The sequence below is a fragment of the Coptis chinensis genome, chromosome 8 (assembly GCF_015680905.1).
Source record: "Coptis chinensis isolate HL-2020 chromosome 8, ASM1568090v1, whole genome shotgun sequence".
Taxonomy (NCBI): Eukaryota; Viridiplantae; Streptophyta; class Magnoliopsida; order Ranunculales; family Ranunculaceae; genus Coptis; species Coptis chinensis.
In genome coordinates, this window is record NC_141463.1 from 57,625,726 (window position 1) to 57,652,295 (window position 26,570).

At 39.8% G+C, this 26,570-nt stretch overlaps 3 protein-coding genes across 12 annotated transcripts in view; 1 reads left to right on the top strand and 2 right to left on the bottom strand.

Moving 5' to 3' along the window:
* LOC147482102 (protein disulfide isomerase-like 1-4) overlaps positions 1–8,759 on the bottom strand; it is a 35,719-nt gene extending 26,960 nt beyond the window's left edge. For all 10 annotated transcript variants that reach the window (XM_086575523.1, XM_086575521.1, XM_086575520.1 and 7 more), the window contains exons 1-2: positions 8,345–8,759; positions 8,161–8,251 (exon numbers count right to left, since the gene is read on the bottom strand). The gene's annotated coding sequence lies outside the window, so the exon portion shown is untranslated. The remainder of the gene's footprint in view (positions 1–8,160; positions 8,252–8,344) is intronic.
* A 150-nt stretch (positions 8,760–8,909) lies between these two features.
* On the top strand, positions 8,910–14,013 carry LOC147482104 (zinc finger, C3HC4 type family protein). The gene is made up of 4 exons (XM_086575527.1): positions 8,910–8,928; positions 9,059–9,149; positions 9,237–9,356; positions 13,385–14,013. The coding sequence occupies exons 2-4, from the start codon at positions 9,129–9,131 to the stop codon at positions 13,499–13,501; spliced, it is 258 nt and encodes an 85-aa protein (XP_086431653.1). The 5' UTR covers positions 8,910–8,928; positions 9,059–9,128; the 3' UTR covers positions 13,502–14,013.
* Positions 14,014–14,186: 173 nt separating this feature from the next.
* On the bottom strand, positions 14,187–15,624 carry LOC147482105 (caffeoylshikimate esterase-like). Its single transcript, XM_086575511.1, has one exon. It carries the CDS (start codon positions 15,285–15,287, stop codon positions 14,313–14,315), a length of 975 nt encoding a protein of 324 aa, XP_086431637.1. The 5' UTR covers positions 15,288–15,624; the 3' UTR covers positions 14,187–14,312.
* Positions 15,625–26,570: the final 10,946 nt, after the last annotated feature.

Sequence of the window (26,570 nt, forward strand, 5' to 3'; positions counted from 1 at the left end):
AATTTGTTTGTGTGGTAGCTCGCTGATGCTTGAATGTGCTCTGTAGGTCTGAAAATGGCTAGACGTAATGCCCAGAGTGCTGGTGGTAGTGAGGGGGCTAGGGAAACTTCACCCCTCGTGATGGAGATGGCATTCCGACCTCACCCGCTGGGGAACCATGGTAAGCGTAAAGCTGATGATTCTAGCGCTAGGAAAGGCAAGCGTGCGAAAGTAAGGGGAGGTGGGCGACCTGGGGGGGTCGTCTTTAGGTCTCTGAGTCGCGGTGGGGGTGACGATCGGGAGCAAGATCACCATGCTGCGTCTGGCAGCTCGTCCCTGCGTCGTGATGATGTGGGGAGTGACTTCTACTACGTTGGTCGTACTGGGAAGAAGCGCATGGTGAAGCGTTCTGATTGTAGCTTCCACTCGGCCTCCATAGCGAGCTGCCTCCTGGAAAAGATAGTGCTCGATGGTGACAAAGCCGAGCTGGAGAGTGAAAGCTTGGAGACGACCCTGAAGACCACCGACGCGGCTTGTTGTTTGGTAAGCTTTCTATTTATACATTTTATTGTGACTTCAATGAGGACGATTGAACATTAACGTCCTTTGTGCAGTTCTTGGCAGGGTATGATAGATTGAAACGTCTTTGTTCAAACCACGGTAATGGTGATGGTGGCGTGGCCGAGCTGGCTATGATGCGTTCTGCTTGGAGGCCGATAAGAAGAAGTTGGCGTCCCTAAGGAACAAGCATCATGAGACGCTGAAGAAGTTGGCGTATTGCTCACTGAAAGCGTTCTCACGAAGTTGATCCCAGGAGTATGGGTCCTTAACTTGGCGAGATTTTGGAGAGGCTATGAGCCTGTAAGCTCCTGAGAGTCTTTGCTTCGCGAAGAAGCGTTTTTAAGCCGGGGGGGCGATGGCTCATCGAGAAGCGTGTGTAGCCCCGGTATGCATCATCATCGGTGAAGGCGTTCTCACGGTTGATCCCGTGAGTATGGGTCCTCAACTTGGCGAGATTTGGAGAGGCTATGAGCCTGTAAGCTCCCGGGAGAGTCTTTCTTTGCTGAAGCGTTTTAAGCCATCGGGGCGATGGCTCATCGAGAGCGCAGTAACCCCGAGGCGTATTGCTTATCGAGGCGTTCTCACGAAGTTGATCCCGTGAGTATGGGTCCTCAACTTGGCGAGATTTGGAGAGGCTATGAGCACATAAAGCTCCCGAGAGCGTCTTTGCCGCGTTTTAAAAGCTTTTAAGCGCCTGGGGCGTATGGCTCGTTGAGGCGTGCAGCGACCCGAGGTATGATTGCTTCTTGAGGCGTTCTCACGAAGTTGATCCCGTGAGTATGGGTCCTCAACTTGGCGAGATTTGGAGAGGCTATGAGCACCGTATAAGCTCTTGAGGCGTCTTTACTAAGAGCGTTTTTAGCGGCGGGGTGTATGGCTCGGCGAAGGCGTTTGTAGCCCCGGTATGCTACGCTTCAATCGAGGCGTTTTGTCGGAGTTTATCCTAGAAGTATTTGAATGGAGTGGTTGACAATACGAATGTAACTAAACTATCTGAATTATCGAAGATTAAGAACATGGCTGTGTACGAGACTGAATTTTTATTGATAAAATCTCTTTAACAAATAAGTGTTCCAAGGTCGTGGAAGTGCTTTCCTTTCTTGTGTCTTGATCCAGTAGGCCCCATTGCTAACAACTCGGTCTACTACGTACGGTCCTTCCCATGTTGCGGCTAGTTTGGAGTCATCCTGCGTCTTTTTCAGAACTAGATCACCAGGCTGGAAGGATCTAGGATGTACTCGTTTGTTGTAGGACCTATTTAGAATCTGTTGATATGATGCCACTTTGATAGCTGCCAGATCGCGGCGCTCCTCTAACAAATCAACCTCTCGGGCTAGGACCGAGTCATTATGTTCTGACTCGACAAGCTCGGATCGAAGTTGTTGTGATTGTCGATTCGGTTGGAATAACAAATTGGTGCCATAACACAAGGAGAATGGTGACTCACCCGTCTTTGGAGCGAAATGTAGTCGCGATGAGCCCACGTAAATGTTCTCTAGCCGGTTTGGCCATTAGCTCTTGTTCTTTTCAATCTTTTCATTAAGTTTTCTAAAATGGCTTTATTCGGGCCTCTGCTTGACTATTGCTTTGAAGCGCATCGTGGAGTGGAGAATCGTGAACTATCTTCCACTTGGCCAAAAATTCTTTGACCGTTTTCCTTTGAACCGAACCATTGTCCATCACCAAAGTGTGTGGCGGACCAAATCTGTGACAATATGAGTCCAAATAAAATTTCGACGTGTGACTCCTTGACATGTGCCAAAGGAACCGCCCGATCTACTTGGTGAAATGTCGGTTGCAGCTAAAAACGGCGAAACCGGTGCTCTTACGTGGGATGAATGGTCCCATGATGTCCATGCCCACATGGAATGGCGAGGGGACTTGCAATGTTGATCGGTTCTGAGGCGGGTTGGATGATGTTGGGCGAAAGGTTTGGCATTTGAGACATTTGAGCACATATACTTTGGCGTCAATCTGCATGCGAGGCCAAAAGTATCCTTGAGAGATCGCTTTGTGGGCCAAAGAACGACCTCCAAAGATGATTGCGCGATTCTCCTTCATGAATCTCAAAGAAAAATTAATTGACCACGAGTTGGACTTAAACATCTCAAGTGAGGTCCTCCAGCAGATTTTCGAAACAACTTGTTATTCAGAACACAATAGCGACGTGCTTGATATGACATCTGTATGGCTTTGCTCGCTTACGCGTAAGTGTGCCTTTCGAATGTACTCTATGATGGGTCTGCATCCATGTTTGGCTCATCCGATCTTCAAAAGAGCGGGCGAGGTCGCCGATTTCTAAGACGTGCTCTCTACTTGGTAGGCGTGTCGGTCAACTACTTCAATGAGGAGTTGTCTCGGTATTGCTTAGTGTTTGAGTAGCCAAGTAGGCTAGGCATATCGTTGCATGGCGGTTCTCGTCGCGCAAAAAGTAGTGCATGGTGGCCCTTTTGAAAGATAGAAGTAACTGATTAACAACTTTAAGGTATTTATAAAGGTTACATTCGTGGGTAGTGTACTCTTTAGCAATCTGGCGAACGACCAGTTACGAGTCACTAAAGACTTGAAGTTCTTGTACACCCAGCTATAGCGCCATTCTAAGCCCCATAATTACTGCCTCGTACTCCGCTTCATTATTGGAGGTCGCAAAATCGATGCGAACTGATTTCTCCATTACTTCTCCGACGGGTGATACTAATACGATGCCAATGCCACTTCCGCCAGGGTTATTGGAACCATCTACAAAGAGGGACCAAACAGTCTTGTCGCTGTGCTTGGGGGGTAGGATGTCTGCCTCTGGCTCCCAATGTAGATCGTCCACCGGGAAGTCGGCAAGGAAGTCAGCCACGACTTGTCCTTTTTGCGAGGTGCGTGGGACAAACTCGATGTGATATTTACCGAGCTCTTCGGCCCAAACCGCCATGCGAGTTGTCTTATTTTCCTTGTGAAGTATCTTCTTCAACGGGAGGTCGGTGAGTACTTTGATTGGGTGTGCACGAAATCACGGCTGAATTTCCTTGCAGAGTATATAAATGCTAAAACGCTCTTTTCGATGTAAAGAGTAGTTCTTTTACCGGAGTTAGTGTCTTTACTCGTAAAGTAGATTGGTTTTTTTGAGTTGTTGTCTTCCTTGAACAGAACCGAACTAATAGCGAAGTCTGATATTGCTAGATACAGCCCCCAGCGTTTCGCCGTCTGTTGGTTTGGCTAAGACGGGAGGTGTTGTGAGATACTCTTTGAGAGTGGAAAAAGCTCGGTGACACCGATCGTTCCATGAGAACCGCCGCCTTTTGAGGAGTTCGCGAAAACGGCTCGGCACTTGTCCGATGCCCTAGATATGAATTGGTTGAGTCGCGACAACCATGCCTCGATAACTTCAGATCCGCTTTTTGTCCGCGGGTCGGGCATATCCAAGAACGCGCGAATTTGATCTGGGTTAGCTTCAATCCCACTGCCGGAGACCTAATAGCCCGTTTTGCCGGAGGACGCCCGAAAAGGCATTTTCCTCGGGTTCGACTTTATCGCGAGTTCGGGCGAATCTGGAGAACGCCTTGCTCGAGGTGAGTGAGGTGGTCACCTGCTTTTTTGCTCTTGACGACCATGTCATCAATATATACTTCCATGGTGTCTCCTAGCATGTCTTGGAACATGTCAGTTACCATTCGTTGATACGTCGCTGCAGCGTTCTTAAGGCCGAATGGGAGAACGTTGTAGCAATAAACCCCCTGTTCGGTAATGAAGGATGTTTTCTCTTGATCTTCCTCGGCAAGTGGTATTTGGTTATACCCACTGTAAGCATCCATAAAGGAGAGGAGCTCGTGACCGCAGGTCTGGTCCACAAGTCGGTCAATCCTTGGTAACGGGAAGCTGTCTTTGGGTGTTTCTTGGTTGACATTGGTGAAGTCGACGCAGAGGCGGACCGTGCCATTTTTTTTTGGAACCGCCACTATGTTAGCGATCCAATCTGGGTAGTCGACCTTCCGGATGAACCCGACTTGCTTGAGTTTATCGACCTCATCGTTGATTGCTTTTTGGAACCGTAGTGATAGTCTCCTAGGTCGCTGTCGAACTGGTTTGGCACTAGAGTTGACGTTCAACCTATGGCAGGCAACGTTAGGATCTATTCCCGCACGCCAATATACGACCAAGCGAAAACATCTTTATTCATGTAGACAAAAAGTTTACAAGTTGGTTTTGAGTGTGGGTCGATTAGCTTTCTATATAGACGAACTTAGGGTCGCCTTCTATTCCTAAATTCACTCGTTGCCTCTCTTCACCGGTGCCATCGTAAACGTGTTGGGAGAGCCGCCCTCCGGGGGTTGAGCTCGTGGATCGTTGTTGGTCCGATGAGTGATTGGAATTGCTTCGCAGGAGTTGGAGCGTTTTCGTGGTTATGACAACGTAAGATTATCTTTACCGCATGTTGCTTCTGATGGTGGATTTGGTGGGCGACCTCTACGTGGTCCGCATTGTGGAACACCGTTACTGGAGGCGATCTCTAGTGTCTCGACGAGCGAGTGAGTGGTCTGCCTTTGGCAATTTTCGAGTCCGTTTCGGATGGATAGGCCTTCTTTGTTAGAGCCTCCAACGCTCTGAGTTAGTGCGTTGCCTCTGACTTCGGCGACCAGGTCTTTGGCCATAGTGTAGCTGGTGAACTCGTCTCTTATGCTGATTGGGGCCTCAGCGGTCTTGTTTGTTGAGTGGATTTGATTACAGTGATAGGCTTCCAGCTGGTTGCTACGAAGCTCCATCGTGCCCCTGGGGCCTGGAAAATGGAGTAGTTTATGCGATTAAGAGGCGATGACGGCTGCATTTGATGAATCCAACGCCCCTAGGATGGCGTTGTAGGGCGACAATGTCCAAGACGCCGAATCGCGTGTTGAAGCCGACTTTATCCTCTCTTGATCCCACCAAACCGGGAGTATAATGTCACCGATTGGGTTGGCTCTGGAGCCGCTGAACCCATAAAGAGGAGCGATAGGATCTATGAACACCGACTTGGCGGGTTCATCTTTGATCGCGTGGTAGAACAAAATGTCGCATGAGCCGCCGAGGTCTATCGGGGCCGCTTAATCGGTCGGCCGATCGATCGTGGACGACAAACGCATCATTGTGTGGGAGGCAGACCTCGGTGATATCTGCCACTGTGAAGGTGATATCCCCTGAGTGGCGACCCGAATGTCGCAGGGCGTGTGCTGCTTGTGAAGAAAAATGGTAGACTTCTTGAAGAGCACCAACACACCTTCGTTTCTCTCTGAAAGAAGTAACAGAGTCATCTGGGAAAGTGATCAGATGGATGGTTCTGCCGTTGGTACGATCTGACGAGTGTGGGCGACGATCATGCTGGGAACGGTCGACGGAGCGCCCTCTGCTGCGGGAGCAAGCTTGGACGTTTTGTCGTTCCCTGCGGGGTGGAGATCTACTACGCACTCGTCGGGCCATAAGCTTGTGGCGCAAGTCACCGCCGCGAAATGTTGGTGTCTTGCTTTATCCGTCCGGCCTCAATGAGATCTTGGAGATAATGTTTGAGCCCCCAACAAGCGTCGGTCTCGTGACATTTTGCTTTGTGGAATGCGCAGTATGGCATGTCAGGTCGGTCTGCAGGTTGTCGTACGCTAGGCTGAAAGTATGAGGCTCGCTTGATTTTTTCCAAGATATAGGGGGAGGCGTGTCGACAAATAACTCTCTGTTGTTATCCAAGCGGTTGCCTGATTTGGGTGCTTGCGACCTGGGCCGTTTTTTGGCAGGTGGAGTGTCATCAGAGATTGCCGCAACTTCTTGGTCGTCTGATAGACCGTGATGTCGCAAACCTTCTTGCTGCTTAATATACTTGTCGACCCGAGCATACAGCTCTGATAGGGTTTCTGGGCGTGACCTCATCAGCAACCTGGAGAGGTCTGTGTTACGCACCCAACAGGCGTTGGAGAATGCCAATGTGGCAAAAGACTCTTTGAGGCCACTTTCCATACATAACAGTTCGACTTTGAACCGACCTAGGAACTGGCGAATGGTTTCATTCTCTCCAAATGATAGCTGGAAGAGTGAATCCAGATCTGCTTTTACGTCCTTGTTGCGCATCTTGGACCGACAAACGATCAATGAGTCGCTTTCGAAAGTTTTGATTGAATCCGACTTCGAGTGAAAAGAACCAATTGAGTGGGCCATCCATCTTTGAAATTTGGCGGGGAAAGAGCCGACAAATGAAGATGGTCAAGCTCCGGAGAGTAAAAGGGCCAGCTTTGAATGTAGCGCAAACATGTTGGTTTGGGGCATGTCTTTGCCATCGCATATCGGGAAACGTGGATGGACAAAATCTTGAGGAGGGGTTTACCGAAAGTACCTCGTGGTGAACGGAAAGCGCAGACGCCTTGGCGTTTTACGACGATCGATCGTCTTTCGCGTCTTGCGCTCTAGTCGATCCGTTCGCGACAACTCGTTAATCTGTTGATTAACTTTGTTGATGCCGCTTCGGACGACGTTACCCGGGTCGTTGTTGAGCATCAACTTGTGCATCGAAGAGCGCATTTTTCTTTGCCTCGAGCAAGGAAATGCTCTCGTTGGTTAAGCCTAACCGGGTTTGCGCGGGCCTTGAACTTGAGCCGAGGCTTGCCATACTTCGTGGGCTTGAGATATTTGGTGTTTGGTGTTTGGTTCTTTTGGTTTATGTGAAGATGATGTCTCAAGTAATCGAGACCACAGACGGCGCCAATGTAAAAGCGTGATTCGGCTTTCCTTTACAAATAAAGTTGGAAGGGAACTGAAAAAGGTTATTATGGGGACCGAGTTCGGCTTAGGAGCGAACTGCCTACGTATCTTGCTCTCGATTAAGTGAGGAGAGAAGAATCGTCCGGGCGTAGTTCATGGGAGGGGTATTTATAGATGTTCAGAATGAATCCTCGCTCACCACGTGTAAAGTGCATCACCAACGTGGGGTCTAGATCAAGGAGGCGTGTGTGACCTGTCTTTATAGGTCTGCTGCAATGATGGAAATTAGTAGTCTGGGCAAGTAGCTTGCGGCAATGGTCAGTAGTTGGTGGCAGTGATCCATGCATGTGCCTCTTTGTTCATGATTACTTCTAGAAGGCAAGCTGAGTCACGTTATAGCCTGGTTCGCGTACTGAGGCGAATTGTGCTGGAACGTTCTCTTAGCTTACAGGTGCAATCTGGTTCCCCAGGTTGGTGTGATATTTCCACCGTACTGAGTACGCGCCTGATATTCCTAAAGGGGGATATCACTCCCTTACAGTTAGGTATATAGAACACTCCTATCACTCAGTTTCTCCCAACTTGACTTCTAAAATACCACTAACATCAAAACTCCCTGACTGAATAAGAAATACACAAGGCCAAGGAGAAGGAAATCTCTCGTCCACATAATCAATAGAATCCCAAGGTTTTAATACTACTCTATCTACAATATTTATCCTAGTTTAAATGTGAGAAAAAAAAAACACCAAGATAAGCAAGCTTATATATTTTTTTTTCCGTGGAAATAAACATATATGAAGCTTCAATAAACAATTAAATATATAATGGATCAACACATCATATTTTCCATGATCCAGAATTGTTAGATAAACAAATAGAAGCAGATCATTATGAAGACAAATAAAAACTCACATTAAGCAACGTCAGAATCATCATCACTAGCAAGACAAGTCGCACTTTTCAATTTTTTTCTAAATATTCTGATACACATTCCCTTGTTTGCCTGCATGTAAAGCCCAGACACTTAAACTCATCAAAATTCACCCGAAAAAGGTAAAATATAATAGTAAATAATTAAGCACAATAACACACTTACTCTCTAACAAATCTACAGTCTTCTCTTTTTGTTTACATTCGTCATTTCAGGTTCACATCATCATGCTCCGGTGGAAAAGGTCATGTGAGAACTGAAGATTGGACCTTTGTCAACATGACAGTAGTTCCGGAGACTTACCATGGAAATGACCCCTTCCAGATCCAAAAAAATGAACCAGCTCATTTAAGAAGGATGCTCATTTAAGAGAAGTGAGAAAAACAATTAGAATGTAGTTGCAAGTTTTGGCGTTTTGCAACGTCATAATAAATTATGAATTATGGATCGAGCGCCACCTTGGATTTATGGGCCTTTTCAATCGCATTATGTCTTTTCTTTGGGCTTTTTCGCTTGGGACACGTCATTTCTTTTCTCAGGCTCTAAAATATATGAGTGAAGGAGAGAGGGAGAGAGTGAGATATTGATGACACTTTTCTCAGGCTCTAAAATATATGAGTGAAGGAGAGAGGGAGAGAGAGAGAGAGGGAGAAAATGAGATATTGATGACAGACTAGACAAAAACCTATTAAATTACATTTTGGACCACATACTCCATCCCTTAGTAAAACGTTGTTCCGCCACTTGAGGTAATTAGCCGGTTTTGTTTTTGAGCCGAAATCCAGTTCGGTCATGGACTTATTGCGAAACTATTGTTGGGCTTTGTCTTTGGGCCGTAATCCCTGCTTCCAATAGTCTGTCTGATCAGGTGCAATGCAGGTCTTGAATAATAATTTGATCGACGTCTTTGGAGGGGCATTTTCAGAACAGGAAAGAAATAAAAAAAACCATGATCAGCGTTCTTGCTCAGGTGAGGAAAAATAAACAATCTCCATCTCGTACTGTGGGTCCCTCTATTTAATCCTTTGTAACTCCAATTATATATATATATATGCAGGAACGACTTCTTGGGTTCGCATTGGGAAGCGTTTTAACGAGTGGGCTTATTTGTATGGAACGGAAGAGCCTTTATAGGACCATTTCACAAAACCAGCCTCACCATCAAACTCAATTCCAGGTAATTATAATTCACTTCCCATATTTCTCATTATTATATTTAGTCATTTGAGAATTTCTTTTAATTCCATTTCAAGTTTGGATTACATATAGATAATGGGCCTGTACAGAACACTATGGATGTAATCTTTGTTTACAGTACTTAGTATTTTCATCCTATTAGCTTAATTGGAAGTGTGTATGTATAAGATTACTTCGGATATGTGCTTCATTTTTGGTTGGCATATGATATTGGATGTGTAGAGGAAGAAGTAGGAAATGTTAGCTGTATTTGTTTGATGAGTAAGACTTGGAAAGGGTTGTGTACCTGAACCAATGGACACTGACGAGTTCTATAAGCCGTAGTATCTCAAGCTAACCCCCTTTCCAGACATGAAGCGACTGAATGCACATTAATGGCCTGATTAATATGGTCCTATCCCTGGATGCGTTGGTGGCGCAGGTCTTGACCCTCAAAGTGGGTCTTCTTTGTTTTGAGGCTGTCTCAGGCTTGAAAATCAATCTGGTGAAGATCAGATCTGTTTTCTAGCAAGGTCATTTATTACCAAGAAAACTCTATAATTTTTGTGATCGTACATGAGGGTTTGTAGTCAAGAACAAATTGGTTGTTAAGTTTTGAGATTATGCATTATCAATTTGGTTGGAGTTTTTTTCTTGGCTAGGCTACTCTTCAATACTTACCATGTGGCACATATTTGTGGTTATCACTATTTAGGCACTTAAATTAATTTAATGTGTTAGTCATGACATGCCTAATTCAGTTTTTAACAGTCATCTGAGTGATGTTGGAATCTTGGATTGGTTTTACAGAAAATTCAGGTCGGTTTGCTGACACATTTAGGTTGTACTATCCAGTTTGATAGGACATAGTCATTTAGAGCGCCTGAAAAAGTTATGTTAAATTATCATTTTAATACTCGTTTGGTGTAGGCTATTCGCTCCTTGGATTTTGGTGTTATAGGGGATCAAGGATTTCACTAGAGATGTGTTTGAGCTCTTTTGTGTTAGAACTATACAAGGTTTTTTATTAGGGATTTATGGAAAAAGTTGATCTCCTAATTACCAATATCCACGGCATATGATGTCACATCCTATATGCTGCTACACCAAATAAGGCCTAAGGTTGTGTTTGTGCTACACTGTGTTACATAGGTACGCCGAAATTCCCTGCGTATCCTGTCGTGGCGACACTGACACGATAGTCGAAGTCAGAGGGGAAAAAAAAAAACTTATTCGAAGAAATAGAGAGGAGACGTAGGAATATTGACTGGTCAGTCTCTCTTGCGCAAATTTTATTCTTTTTCTTTGGTCTTCATTCTTCTATTTCTCTATCTTGTTTGGTCATGGCGGCTGTACAACCAGATCTAGGGTTTTGGAAAATAGAAGGAAGAAATGTGCCAGACAACTTAAAATGGGTGGAAATAACAAATGGGCCAGTCTTGAAACAAAAAATGCGGGCTGGGCTTTTTTGGAATACGTATTTAATCCTCTAACTAGTAATAACTGCTAATTGTTTTAAACTTTCAAAGCCCAATGGGCCTTATCATGTGGATATAGCTAAATTTCTAGCTACAATTTCAAACATCATCATTATAGAATCCAACTACCTTAAGCCCTTAACAATGTGCTTTTCAAGATTCAATATTTTAGAATTAAAATAATTTCTTTTTAGAAAAATTATAATATTAGCCTGTCCCCGTGTCTTGATTTGCAGACCTCGCTGTGTCCAAATTGCCATACCCGTGTCCAAACCCGACACTCGTACCCTTACCCATGCAACATAGGTGCTACATAACAACCTCTCATCAAGACTTTTCCTCTTTAAAAACATGTAAGAAATGAGTTGACCCAGGTCTTTCTACCCGTTACGTGAGTTTCCAAATCTTTTCTTTTGTGTGATATGCTTATATACATTTTTGCAGACTTTCCTATCTAAGCCGATTGTTGTCGTGGTATTCACAGTAAACACAGACCAAACATGAAAGTGACAGTAATAGACATATCCGCGAGAAAAGGATTCCCCTACTAACCACGAATCCACCAAACATGTGCTAAATATAGATGGTGAATGTCTGTAAACTAGATATCATTGCCAGATTCTGGACATGGTATGTTTGTCTTTGCTGTTTTTCAATAGCCTAGATATCTTCCTTTAGAACCCTTTGAATCGTCATCGTAGTTTTCCAGCTGGTTCAGTAAGGGGGGGTCTAAAAGTTCATCTTTGCTTTTTTCAGTATGCAAATTGATCTCTGTTCTCCCATGATATTATGAGACAGAAACACTAATTTTTTTTTTATTGAATTTCTTTGGTCCGCATGGTCTGTGGATGGCCGATTTGTTTCTTTATCTTCAGCTTCAATGTGAGTGTTCACAGTGGATTTGTGGATCTTTTATTTGGTCAAGTATATCCTGCATTTTGCTTTTCCCTCCTTACTTGGATGTCCTCCTATCCTCTTCTCGAGGTTTTTCGAATATTGTGATGCGCTCTAGAGTTGGAAAGGCGTAATTTGGCACCAAATGTTTCTATGTTTTTAGCATTTTCATAATTAGGTTTTAGTGTCATTTTGAGGTTATGTAGTCTAGAGGGGGGTTATTACTTACTCTGGAACATAGGTAGTTTTAGTTTCCTATTTGAATTAAATTTTGTTTGTTAATCATGGTTAAATTGATATATTGAGTTGTAGGCCTTTGTCCTAAATTGGTTGGTTAATTAATAAAGTTGTGTTTGTGGGAGATAAGAACTTTATCTTGTACGTGCATTAATTGATGACTGGACAAATAGCGACTCCCAATGAACTGTTGCGAACTTCTTATTTGAATAAAACCTGTATTTCAGCTTCTCTATTCTACCAGAAAAAGGGTCTACTCTTAATGGGAGAACAACACTGCCTTTAATATTAGGTTCTCTTGATGAGTGGACAATCACTTAATGGACGCATGTTATACACTTTTACCAGGTGTCTAGGTGCTGTAGGCAGGATTTTCTTAACAGACAAGTCATTCTTGAAATAGTATGATAGTTATCGAAGAAAAAAAGTCATTGTTGAGATGGTTCTCTTAGAACAGTTCAGTATTCAGATTAGGAATCTATTTTGTTTTTAGGAAGCGTTAACTTTTCCTTTTTCGTCTCTGATCCCCCTCCCCTTCTCTTTCTCTCTCGATTTTTAGTATTTTACTATTGTTAAATTATATCGGTCCATCCTCTCTTGCTCTCTCTTCCCCGGTGGTTATTAATGAGGTTATGCTTTACTCATGAGAAGAGAAAAAATAATAAAAAAAATGAGGGGGTGTTAGATCATATTTTCTTTTCTGATTTTGATGCTTTTATGGTGATGTTTATATAATGAATTTAAATTTTAACTCCCTTTCCTTCAATTATTTTTATCATCCTTTCCTTCAATGATTTAACAAAGGGTTAACTAGTATTACACCCAGGATTTCCCCCAAACTAGATGAGCCAATTTAGGATTTCCCCCATACTAGATGGGGAAATTAGGGTCTCCTCCCAAAGTACACAAAAAAAAAAAAAAAGTCAATTTGGGTTGTCTGTGTTTTTTTTTGTGTGTATTTGGCGGGGGGAGGGGAGACCCTAATTTCCCATCTAGTGGAGGGAAATCCTAATTGGCTCATCTAGTGGGGGGTAATATTCGTTAACCCATGATTTTTTGGTGCTCTTATCTGTTTCTTGTTTTTTTGTCTGTTGTTTCGTTTCAACCGTACCTTTAACCATACAGTTGCATTAGGATCAAGTTCTGAAATTTATTTGAATACACTCGAGAGTGGAATGTGGTTAGAGTGGCTGTTACCAGAGTTTTCATTCTTATCATGTTTGGTAGCAAGTGGTTCTTAGAAGCAGGGACTGATATTCATCATTTGTAAAGGATCTACTCCAAGATCATTAATTTTTTCCTGGGTGGAATGACTTTGATTTAGCTTCTTTTGTTTGTTTATATTTTTTCCTTCACTTTTATTATTTTTTTTTTTATTCTTTTAGTTTCATAATTGGTAACTTTGCTCTAAATCGTGTAGAGGTTTGAGCCAAATTTCGGGAAGAAGTCACAGTTGGAGTTCTCACACATTTGGAACAAGACGGTGGACCAAACGCTGGGCCCTGTGATTGAAGCCCTTAGCTCCCGAGGATGGTAGATAACTTTTCGAGTTTTTGATATCCACTGCTGTCCTCTGTTTCTTTCTATTGGCTTTCCGCTCAACAGGCAACAGGCAATGAGATGCCCCAATTGGTCAAGAAATTTTAAATTTCTTTGTTATAATTAATATGAGATTACAGTCTACAACAAATACTTGTTCCTAATATGCACTTGGCGTTTTGTCTATTTTGTGACATGGTTATTTTGTCAGACGCATGGCAAAATATTTCTGTGGTCCCACTTGAGCAGCAAGATGTGGTAGTTCACTCCTCACCACCTAACAGTCTAATGGTATCTACCCTGAGCAAATAATGATTGTTAAAGCCATTTTGCGAGTGATCTATACACCTGATCGTCCACAGAAATCAGATATCATCATATTAGAGTTTTAGTGTGACTGTATTTTCCCTAAGAGAGAATGTGTAATATTCAACAAATACAGGTGAGCAATGTGGTAAAACTGCTTCTGATCAGATGTTAATATATATCTGTGATCAATGCTTTCTGATATTTGGACGACGAGTGAAATTGGAAGTGTACGACAAAGGGAAAGATGTGGAGTAGAGTTACCATATATACTGAAAGAACAGTTTCCAGTTTACTCAACAGAACTAGGTTGTAAGTTTGTAACTGCAAATGACGACAAATAGGAGCACTTATCTAGTTATCTCACACTGCGTTGATGAACCAACAAATTAGAAAAGTAGATATTCATTAAACTCATACATTAATCCCATTTCTAAGCACCATCATCTTATGAACTTAATGAGTCTTACATAACAATAAACCTCTTCAATTACATAATTTCATCACACATCTGCAGCTCGTTCTCTAAGCCACTCAAGAATTCCTCCAAACACCATCTCAACATCAGCATCAGATTCACCAACCATTTGATGCCACAGACCAGGATACAGCCTTATCGTCTTGTCCTTACTACCAGCTCGCTTATGCAGCTCCTCAACCAAAGCCGGGTCACAAACCACATCATCCTTACCATGAACTATCAACATTGGCACATCCACCTCTTCAAATCTGCTTTGCACTTCTCTACAAACTCTCATCAGCTCTAACGCAGTAGCTGTGCGTGGTTTCGCTACACTGCGCCTTGGGGAGGCTATAGCTAATTTTCTTTTCCATTCTTCCTTGAATGACACATCTGGAATGGAACCACGAGTTGGAACCACTTGCCATGTTGGTGCCACCCATGCTACGAGAAACAACAAATGCTCCAACGGCCATGGTGGCTTGAATTTTGGGCTAATCCCACACATGGCACCATTAAGAACTAGTCCATCCCATGGTCTGCTGTTGGGCGCACGGCGCAGGTGGATTAAAAGCGCGATCGCTCCGCCAAGTGACTCGGCATAGAGAAATGAAGGAAGAGTAGGAGCATAGTTGGACCGGAACGAGTCGAAGTACGCAATGCAATCATCAACAACAGGATTGATGTCGGGAATGTGGACAATTAGGCCATCAAGGCCGTCCGAGAATCCGTGGCCTTGGTGGTCGATAGCGCATGTCGCGAAACCAGATTTGGCGAAGAGGACGGCTGTGAGTTGGAGGAACCAGCTACTTTCGCCGGTGAAGCCATGGACCACGGCGACTATGCCAATGATTTTGGTGGGTGGGAGTGGAGTCCATGATTGAGTGAAAAGTTTGAGGCCTCTTGAATTGGTGATGTAGTTGGAGGAATGAGAGACGGAGTGATGAGCGTAGAATTCGGAGGGTGAGAGTGAGCCGAATGGACTCTTCTCATTTGCTTCTGCTACTGGGTGCACCATTGTTTTCTAAACAAGGAGGAGGAGATTGAAGGATCTATGGGGTTTTTTTTTTTGATAATAAACTGCTAGAGAGGATGAAGTTTGGATTGACTTGTTGTTGAGGACGTACATTTCGAAGGGAAATAAATCTGATAGGTGGACAAATAATGGTGATGGAATGTGGGTCCCGTGCGTTATTATGTGTATTGGACAATTGGGTGGGCATAACTGCCACAACTGCACAAGAGGCAAATAGGAAACATTTTCGTGATAGTGCCAAAGTGAACAGCATGTTTATCTTGTGATATTAGGTTGATGAACAACTAAGAGCATCTTTAGTAGTGATATCAACTTAGCATCAAAGAATTTGGTGTTTTTTCAATTTCAGGAGAGGTACATGTTGATGAAAACACTAAAAAAAACCAAACCAAACACCAAATCGACCAATATGCTGTATTAAATCACTTACGCGGTTGTAGGAACACCGTGCGGTTTTGGCAAAACCGCGTGGGCTTGGGCTGCTAAATGGGCTTTTATGACGCGGTTTTGTCAAAACCGCGCGCTCTTAATTACAACAACGGGCAAAAAACGGCAAAAAAACGGCTATATCTTTCTAACCTTATAAATTGAAACACTCACCCCATATTTTTACACTCACTTCTTTTCTCTACTCTCTACTCTTTATTCTCTACTTTTTACTCTCTATTCTTAAAACAACAATGAGTAAAGAACCAAAATCAAAATCAAGAGGGGCTTCATGGATACAAGAAGAAGATATTGCTCTCACCAATAGTTGGCTACAAGTTAGTCAAGATGGTGTAGTAGGAAATGAGCAAAAGTCGAACGATTTTTGGGCTAGAATTCTAAATGCATTTCATGCAAATTTAGGAAAAATGACCGAATGCAACTTGACGGGTATGAAACACCGTTGGTCTATTATTCAAGCTAATATCAACAAGTTTCATGCTATTCTTTCTAAAATTCAAGCATCTCCTCCAAGTGGCTATAATGACAATATGATGGTAAGTATTTACTTTTTATTTGTTATTTTGATTAACAAATACATTTTTCAATTCTAATTTAGTTTTTGCTTAATTGGTAGGTTGAGGAAGCAATAAGTGCATATGCGATGCAAAATGGGGTTTGGAAGTGGATGCAATGCTATAATATGGTGAAAGACTCACCCAAATGGAAGAGGCTACAGTTGAGAAATGATTTGCATCCCACCAAAAAGTCAAAGTCAAACAGTGGGGAAGGAGGTTCATTAATTCCAATATCAACTGCGACAACTCAATCAATGGATTATGATCCACACCAAGTTCATGGGCTTGAGGATAGACCTCTTGGAAAGAAAGAAGACAAAAAAAGAAGGCAAAAAGAGAAAGAAGAAGGTGATTCTAAAGTGGAGGAATCCGCTAAGAAACTTGATGCTTTTCTGATGGAACTTTTTAAAACCACCAAAGAAAGCTATGAATTGGAAGCTCAAAGACAGTTGAAGAAAGATGAGATGGAATTCGAAAAACTTCAATTGAAGAAAAGTTTGATGGATTGGAAGCTTCAAATCCAAAAAGAAAAACTTCAATTGAAGAAAGATGCGCTCCGAGTTCGAGAAGATGAAAATGATGCGAAAATATTAGGAATAAAATTAGAAGGATTACCCGAAGACGAGCGCGAAATTTGGCAACTCAAAATGGCAGAAATTTTACAAAAAATGAATAATCGACTTGGCAATATCACTGGTAGTAGTCAAAGTAGTGCATAGTCTAAATTTGAGTTTATATGTCTTTTAATTTGAGTTTGTATGCTTTTTTTTTTTTTTTTTTTAATTTGGGTATTTTAATTTGTCTTTTAATTTATGTCTTTTAATTAATGACGTACTTTAATTTAAGTTTGTATTTTAATTTTAATTAGAATGTACTTTAATTGAATATTTTCTTTTAATTTAAAGTTGATACTTTTTATCATTCTAAAAAAATTTGTATTTTCAAAATTCTCATATACAGAAATCCTTTCATAAAACCACAAATACATAGAAATAAACTTGGAACACAAATACATAGAAATTGAAACGATAAATAAACACAAAGTCTAAATGAAGTGCAAATAAAAATAGAAATCAAGTCCGCCCACGCCTACTCCACAAATGCTCGACCAAGTCATTCTTCAATCTATCATGAACAACTTTTGAACGAACCCTCTCGACGCCAGATGCCCAACGAGATAGAACAAAGTGACGTTCATCTTCAGGAGCACCTTCTCTACTTGGTATTTCCAAATCAGAAATATACTGCGGGATATCCGTTTCGCGTTCATCTTCCACAATCATATTGTGTAAAATAATGCAAGCCCTCATAACAGTAGCCATGTTCTCCAAATACCATAACCTGCACGGATTCGCTAAAATAGCCCAACGCGACTGTAATATACCAAACGCTCGCCCTATGTCTTTTCTAGCAGCTTCTTGCTTCTTTGCAAAATGTTTGTCTTGTGCAATAGTTGGTTTAGCAATCGTTTGAATCAAGGTGGCATAATTATGATAAATACTGTCAGCCAAGTAATAGCCCATATTATAATGATGGTCATTCATAGTGTAGTTACAAGGAATAGCTTCATCATTGACTATATCATCAAATATTGGTGAGCGGTCAAGCACATTAAGATCATAGTGAGAACCCGCCATTCCAAAAAAAAGCATGCCAAATCCATAAGTCCACGATCGGGCAACTGCCTCCAAAATCACCGTTGGTTTATGCTTATGGCGGCCAGAGACCCTTTGCCACGCGGATGGGCAATTTTTCCATTGCCAGTGCATGCAATCAATGCTTCCTAGCATTCCAGGCCATCCGCGTTCCTCAGACTCTTTAAGCAAACGTTGAATATCTGCAGCATTTGGTTTGCGCAAGTATTCACCTCCAAAAATTCTAATAATTCCATCACATAAATAGCGCATGCATTCATGAACAGTTGGCTCAGCAACATGTAACATATCATCTACTAGATCAACGGCAGTCCCATAAGCAAGCATTCGTATAGCAGCAATTACTTTTATTTTTGGGTTAATCCTAAACTTACCCGCACAATTAATTTTTTGTTGAAAATATGGTACATTATAATTAAGATGATTGAAAATACGAGTAAATAATGACTGACCCAAACGAAATCGGCGTCGAAAGTCATGGTCACGAAATATAGGATTTGCGCCGAAGTAGTTAGCATTTACACGAGCCAGTGTTGCCTCGTACTGACGAGGCTTATATTTTCTTCCTTTCTTCGAACCACCATGTGGTCTATAAGAAGACTCCGCTTCTTGCTGACGCAATAAACTCAGATGATGTCGAACCAAAGGTAGAGCAATAGCCACTAATTTACGAGTTTTAACTGCAGTGTTATCATTTGAAGAGCTCGAGCTCGATGAAGAATCAGAAGAAGATGAATGATCAATTGAAAAAATCTTCAAGAGTTTTGGTAGTGTTTTTTTTTTTTTTGGCTCAAGGAGATGAGTTTAGATGAGAGGGAACATGAAAAATGAAGAGAACATCGCAAAACCAAGAGAGTTAAATGGTTATAGCACGCGGTTTCTAGAAAACCGCGCGGTTTTGGCAAAACCGTGTGGGCTTGGACCTGTAAGATGGGCTTCTATGGAGCGGTTTTGGCAAAACCGCTTGGGCTATATGGCGCGGTTTTTTTTGGCGAAATCGCGTAGTTGCTTGGTGTTTTTTTGATGTTGCTCATAAAGTCGTTTAGTGTTTTTTTGGTTTGGTGTTTTTTTTGTTCAAAATTTTGGTGTTTTTTTGGTTGCTCTGCTAAAGATGCTCTAAGTATCACCAACCTGGTTTTATGTGTGGTGCATAGGAGTTCTTGAGAATTACTGCTAAACGTCTAGTACAAAAGTGTCATATTTGTCTAAAGTGTCAATCCTTATTGGACTCTAAAAGAAGTTAATTCTGAACTAATCTCATAGTCTTAATTCTGAATTCATGAGAAAATGAGATCAATATGGAAAAAAATTCAAAGTTTCACACGAATTAGAAAACTGAAAGCTGCCAAAAGCTGCAACGTGGGTTGTGGAAAATAGCCTACAGGGCACGTCTGACTTTTGTGCAACCAAATCCAACTTCTCCAGGATTGCTTATAGAAAGATTCCAGAGTTTGACATAGAATAAACGTATGATTCGCATCTTTATCCAAACGACCGTGTAAACCAATATATAAGGCACAAAAACTTTAGTTTTGTCTGATTTAAGAAATTTAGTTTTTGCATCTTAGATCTAGAATTAAGAGAGAAGAAAATTTAGACATTTTTTACCATTACTATTAATAAAGATTATTCATTTTCATATTGTATTCATAACATATATAGTATGAGAAGCTAATCACCTTTCTCTTGGGAGGGGAGATGATTTTTTTTTTTATGCTTTAGTTTAGTTTTTCTTCTATTATGTTTTAGTTTAAATCCCTCATTGAGTTTTTTTCTTATTTATTTATTGATTTAACGCTCCTAGCGAAGGTTAAGAGGTCTTAGGGTAATTCATAATTGTGTAGAGTCAAATATCACGATTAGTTTTTAGTGTAATTCATTGATATTCTTTTCTTCTAGTTTTTAGTGTTATAGTGTGATGACTGAATTTCTTATAGCACCTCAATTAGTTGTATGGTTAATGTCACATGTGAATTTTCCATAGCACCTAGAATTGTATATTGAATATCATTTAAAGCATAATTTAGTTAGAGAAATATCATTAGAGATTAAAGAAGTACTTGGTGGCAAGGAGAAAACACGTTGAAATCTAAATACTATCATTATGGTTATCTCAATTAGTAGAGTACACCATAATTATAACATGGACATTTAAATTGGATCAGCCTTTTTTCTACCACTAAATGCCCTTGATAAAATATTCAAACAAATTATTCAATGCCTTTAAGAAGAACTACTTTGTCATTTTAATTTTTACTACCGTTTATACCCTTGACTTGATAGAATAACATGAAGGACTTTTGTGTAAATTAAAGTCTTAAATCAACTACACGCCACTATTCAATTGTTCGCAATGTACACTTGCCATTAATGTCGATTTTATTACAATTAATTAATACTAACTTTAGTGGACAGGAAACCAGACGTCCTCGCCTTCTCTTCTCTTCTTATTATGGCGCTTTCTCTCTCTCAAATCTCCCCTCATTTGCTCTCTCCTAAAAGCTAACAGCCCCCCAAAAAATGAGCCCTAATATTCTCTCTACTACCAATTCCCTATTTTTTTCATTCCCTCTATCTCCTTCCAAATCAAATCAAGTTCTTTTTATAATAAACCTTTTGAAAAATGATAATGTTAACGTCTACTACCATGTCAATTACCAGCAACAAACTCGATATATTGTTTTCCATCTTCAGGTTTCGGAATAATTTTTTTTGTGAAGAGGAAGTCGTATGGTGTATTCAACAATCTAAGGTGAGTTTTTGGCTATTCTAAGTGAAGTGTTATTTAATTATTTCGTTTTGATTATGCTTTTGATCTTTCTAAGTTCATTGGTTTGACAAAAGTATTAATTTTAAGTTTTGTGATTATAAACTCTAATTTCTCAATGTGTTCTGTTATGGAAGATTTTGCTCATTGTTTCATCATTTTTCCTTTTATATACCATGAAATTTAAACCATTGGTTTTATATGATTTGGCGCGATTTTTTGAGACTAATTGATTAGAAAAAGTCTGTCATAGCAGGTGCCAACTAGCAAAATTAGTAAAACTTTTGGGTGATGATACCAGAGGTCTAGGGCTCTAACCCCACTAGCATCAAAGAGTTACTGATCTCATTTAAAATAGACTTACCAATAAATAAATAAAAAGTTTGTTACTTGCTTAAGCTCTCATGGCGTTGAACAAAATTTTAGTGAAGTTTTGGTTTTAGCGACTCAATATTTATTATCTTGCATTGTCGAACTTATTGATCAATCTAAGAGTAGGCAATATCTTTTTATACCAGATTACTTAGTTGTCATTTATACGCAAGGAGTTTGTTGGGACATCCTTACCTAGTGAATGCATATGTGGTGCTGGGTTGATCAGTTCTCTTATTGAAGCATTTCTAACACTACAAGTCTACAACATGAGTAGAATATAGATAGTAAAGACCTCATGAATTTAGGTGAGGGACGAGGCTCTCAACATAAAGTAGAAATGTGTAGTGTGTACTCCGATCAACATCCAAATAACTCAGGTTTTGAAGCTAGATGACATCATATACCAAATACTCGATTTAATTGTCTCACTTTTATATAATTATCAGGAAAAAAAAAAGTATATAAATACTATTCTCATTAGTTTGTAGAAATTTGTCTTTTATCTTTCAAACACTCATGACATTGTTTGAGCCGTGATCTAATGGACTGCGTGTCCATTATATTTTTGTTTTCAAAAATTTAGATTTGGTTTTCTAGACAGAACCCACCTTTGATCTTATATTGTTTTAGTAAGCTCTTCTTTAAACTGGCTTGAGTTGTTGTTTTGTTTTGTTCATGGTTTAGTTCTTGCTGGCCTTATAAAAGCATTGATGCTTCTAAAATTCTATTGGTGTCTTAAGCCTAAAGGTTACATTCACATGTTATATTCTTCGATACTCACTTTGTCTGATAATAATGCCTCACTTTGTAAGTTTGTATCCATCATTTTTAGGTTATTGTAGAACCCATATTTTGTTTCTCCCCTTGCATGTGTGTTTGTTTGTCATACATTCATACTTGGTGTTTAACTTATGATAGCGATTGTTTGAGAAAAATGAGTACCTTATATTTTAGAAACCTTCTCCTTCAAAATCATTTGTTATTATAATGTGTTTAATTAGGAGCATGAGTTGGACTAAGGCATGGGAACATGTATATGAATTGGAATTACCTTACTACAAGTCTAGGCACCTCAAGGCTATCCTCATAAAATGCAAGGTTTGTTTTAGCTAACTAGGTTACTACAGCATACACTTTTAACTTGATATCCCCGTAAGCTTTTCCATTAACTAACTGGGTTACTACACCATACTAAAGCATTGCGTGTTCTGATTATTTGGAAATCTACTAAAACATAGAAAGGATATGCTTCTAACGAACGTTGGAAATATATTTGAAAGGAATTTTTGAATTTTCTAGATCTAGATATATTGATTCCATTTCAAAGTCTTATGATTTCCAACAGTTTTATGTCTTTGAAGTAGAGGTATTATATAAAATTTCCATTACAGTTCTTTTACCTGATAATATATTGGTTGCCTTGATTGTCTAGAGACCAAGGTGTTATATTTCAAAGACATGCTATTGCATGATGGACTCAAATAGAGGTACGTAACTCTGACGTGAGCTCTCAGAGCTTTTATGCATTTCATGTGTCGTTTTTATTTAGGTGGGTGTTATACCAATCTTTTTTTCTCTCTCTTTCCTTTATAAGTTATCAATTAAACGTGTTTGCATCCTCTTCTTTACACCAAATAGTGCAACAAAGAACAGTCCTACCAGACATGATTGGAGAAACAGAGTTTAGAAAGAGGCATATGATTTTTTATTTTTATATAATCAGCAGCGTTTTGCTATCTCAAAATATTGGGTTTAAAATTGTTATATGTTATTGTTGCCCTGCATAAAGAATAAAGGAAGGTCTTGCTGGAGGTAGGAAACTCAGTTTTGCATATGATTCGGTGGTCTTTTTAGGGATTTGATAAAAGTTGGATTGTCTATGAGATACTAATACAATTGTTTTTTTGGTCATGTTAGAAAAGTTGCTTATTGGGATATCTACTATTTTTTAAGTTTGTTTGTGTATGTGTGTGTGTGTGTGTTACCCACTTTTAGATTGTATCATGAACTTGAAGAATATTTAATTATTAGTTGTCATTATATAGGCCCTTTGGAAAGCTCTTTTAGCACCATACCAAACTAAAAGTCTTGGCTTAAGTCTCTCCAAGAAGAGATGGTATGAGTCTGTAAGGAAAGTAGGTGAGAGTTAGTTCTTGGTCCCAATAGAGTTCCCCACATCCCAGTAGCTCATCTATGAAGGTGCTTTAATAAATCTAACATAATTGATGTGTCTCTGCGTGCATCACATTATTAAGAAGTGCCTAAAATCTAAGAGTTGTGCTAGCTTTGCTAAAGACTAATGCAGAACTACGTTATGTTTTGTTTGTTGAGTTTCTGATTTTAAGCAATGCATGATAAAATGTAGAATATAAAAGGTATATAATTGGGCTAATGGTTTGATTAACAAAAATTGGCATACATTTCATTTAGGTTTACTCATAAGGTGAAATGGAATATTTAAGATATAGCTAGTGTGAGTGGGAGGTGAAGCGGACGGTTGCTTGCTACTCCAACTCCAGTAAGATTAGATAAATAGAAAAAAAATAAGTAAAAGAGAATGACAGAGGTAACATGATGGAGGGTTGGGGAGTCGATAAGATAAGGTGACAGTAAAGAGGTATATAATTGGTCTATTCTCCTATAATTAACCTGGTCTCTTAAATTCATTCAAGTATTTTTCTTATGCATAATACCCCTAAGTGAATAATTATATTAAAATGCCCAAATACTATTTGGTATTTTTCGCCATTTGTAAATTTGTGGTACCCATTTTGTCCTTGCATTGAAGCGTTGCTTAACACCTTTGAATGAGAGTAATCGGTCATTTGAGCATCATTTGAATGGTATGCCCACCATACATGTATTTAATAAGTAATTTAATTAGACCGTTTAAAAAATGAAAAGACTAGAGAGAGAGTACGAAAGGAAGTAAACCCAACTGTTCTTTTCTTCATGCATGGCTTTATGTAAACCCAAAATTTTCCCGCTCTCCCGACTCCCTAATCTCTCCATTGGCCAATAAAAAAAAATCTCTCTATTTGTTCTTCGCATAGGTTTTAGATTAGTTCTCTCAGGCACGGCTAAATTATTTCTTTTTGGTTATACTATGCTAGATTAATCCATTGTGCGGACATTACTCTGTTAGCAATTTTGATTTTTATTCAGCTGTTGATGCGTGATCTTGCGGTCTTAAAGAAGGGTTTTCAGAAGGTAAAGTATTTTCCTCCTAAGATTTTTTTATTCATTTTCAGTTTTGAGAAGGTAAATATTTGCATGATATTGGTATTGGGTGCTGATGGAATCATTGTTTTCTAAGGTGAGTTTATATTTCCTATTTGAATTATGTTTTGTCGTGAGGAAGGTGATTTATGCTACTGAATTTGCATTTTCATTAGTTTTTGAATTATTATTTGTGATTGAACTGTTGACATAATTTTCAACTTGAATTTTAATTTTGCACTGGGTTTGATGCAAGTTTGAATTGCGATAAGGATTTGAATTATTATGCAAGATGGAAGTTTAGCCCAATTTTACTCCTTCACAAGTCAAAGGAATGCTTTTTGTAAGTAATATTTTCATGTTCATTTTGCGAATATGGGAATTTGAATGTGGGTTTTAACACATTAGAAATTTGAGATCATGTGTTTAGACTTTTAAGCAAAATTTGAGCATTGCTTTTATACCAAGTGATGATTATACCTCTTATATTCACCTCATAGTTTCTTCATATTTGGAAGGTTTAGGTGTATGGATCCCTGTGGAAAGCATAAACCAAGATTCCCATTTGTAGGAATACTATCAAATTAGGACTTCTCCATTTGTGAATGCCTCTCTTCATTGGCTGACGTAGGAACATTTTTAGGAACAAAGAGCCCGCGAAAGGTAAGTATTTCCCCTTTTTCTTTTAAGACATAATTAGTTTGTTCATAATTTTGTCTGTTTTCTAACGTGTTGTATTTCGAACTTTAGATATGGCACCTTTGAAATGTGTATTCAATATGAATCACATATGGTAGAATAAAATGTCTAAATTCAGAAGATGGCAATATAAGCAAATAGTTAATGAAACACGAAAAACTAAAGATTTAGATATTTATTATTTGCCACCTGTCGGCTTCGTTTCAGCTCCAAGAGAGAACACATAAATTTCTATCATTTTTACTAGTGTGGAATAAGGAAGAATTGATAAGTTGTGAAGTGTGCTCAGGATTTGATTTTCTTATGCAATCTTCTTTACTTGGATTAAGATCATTATACCGGTAAGTTCAATCAAATTAAGGAGGAATGAATTTAGTTTGTGATTCCTTCTTTCCACTCTTCGCTTAGCTACACCAGCTTACAGATGCCCATTTCCTTCATGGATCTAGGAGTAAGACTTACGAATAATGGCTAGCGGGATTCCACATTCAATCGGAGTTGCCTTAGCTTGTTTCCAGAGGGAAGGCACTCAAGACTCTTTATAGTCGTTTATGCCCTTATTTGGCTCCAAGAAGCATTTCTTAGTACAAGTAAAACAAGCTCACAAGCTAAATGATCAGAATGATAATGCATGACATGCCTTTGACACTATCAGGGTAACCAATGTTGATCTGTAAAATTTAAGGTTCTCCTATTGACTTTGCGTATTTGTTTGACAAGTACTTTAAAACCATGGCCTATTTAGAGAATGGGAGGGAGTGCACATTACTCAGCTCACTTCACTTTTAAAAAATTGTCTCAGTTATTTGCTACTTCCTTTTAAAACAATCTGTATTCCATGTTTTATGTAATTCCACTTGGCACACATACTCCTTTCTCTAGTGTGTCTCACATTGCGTTGGCTACAGTTAGTCTAGCATGGAGGGGAGTCGCACCAAATTTTTACACTACAACTTTGTTGTGTTAGCATATTCCAAAATTTTGAGTTTTAAAAAATGTTGATCTTCATGCGAGGGTATTACCTTATCACGGGAGGGGAAGCCAGGTAGGATAGAAGCCTATGGACAATTTTGATTCTTTTCTAGCATATCATTGTTCATATGCTTTACTTGCCCTTGGCAGACATTAGGCTATGTTTGGTTCACTGAATATGGTTTCATCAAGAAATAAAATTCATTGAAAATGAAATGCCAAAATTCATTTGTCAAGAATGTTTTTTTTTGGTGTTTGGTTCATTTGTGGAAAAGTAATTCTAGACTAAATCAAGCCCATAGCCAATACACCCAGAGCACAGGATCAAGTCTCGATAAGCTGCCCTGAGAATACCCATCGAAACCATAATCTCTCATAGACATGTCTTCTTCTCTTTTCATGGACTCTCTCTCTCTCTCTCTCTCTCTCTCTCTCTCTCTCTCTCTGCTGTCAATAAGGAAAGCAACTTCCTTTTATTTAAAAAGGAAGCTAAATTCACTCATTTTGACCAAGATGAAGAATGTGTTTTCCATTTTTCAGTTTTCTCAAGTGAACCAAACAGCCAAGAGATTCT

Bases quoted from the DNA above. Each gene is read 5' to 3' on its own strand.
- LOC147482105 (XM_086575511.1), bottom strand. From the start codon at position 15,287: ATGGTGCACCCAGTAGCAGAAGCAAATGAGAAGAGTCCATTCGGCTCA.
- LOC147482104 (XM_086575527.1), top strand. From the start codon at position 9,129: ATGATCAGCGTTCTTGCTCAG. The intron at 9,150-9,236 runs GTGAGGAAAAAT...ATATATATGCAG, and splicing joins TGATCAGCGTTCTTGCTCAG to GAACGACTTCTTGGGTTCGC. The intron at 9,357-13,384 runs GTAATTATAATT...TAAATCGTGTAG, and splicing joins ACCATCAAACTCAATTCCAG to AGGTTTGAGCCAAATTTCGG.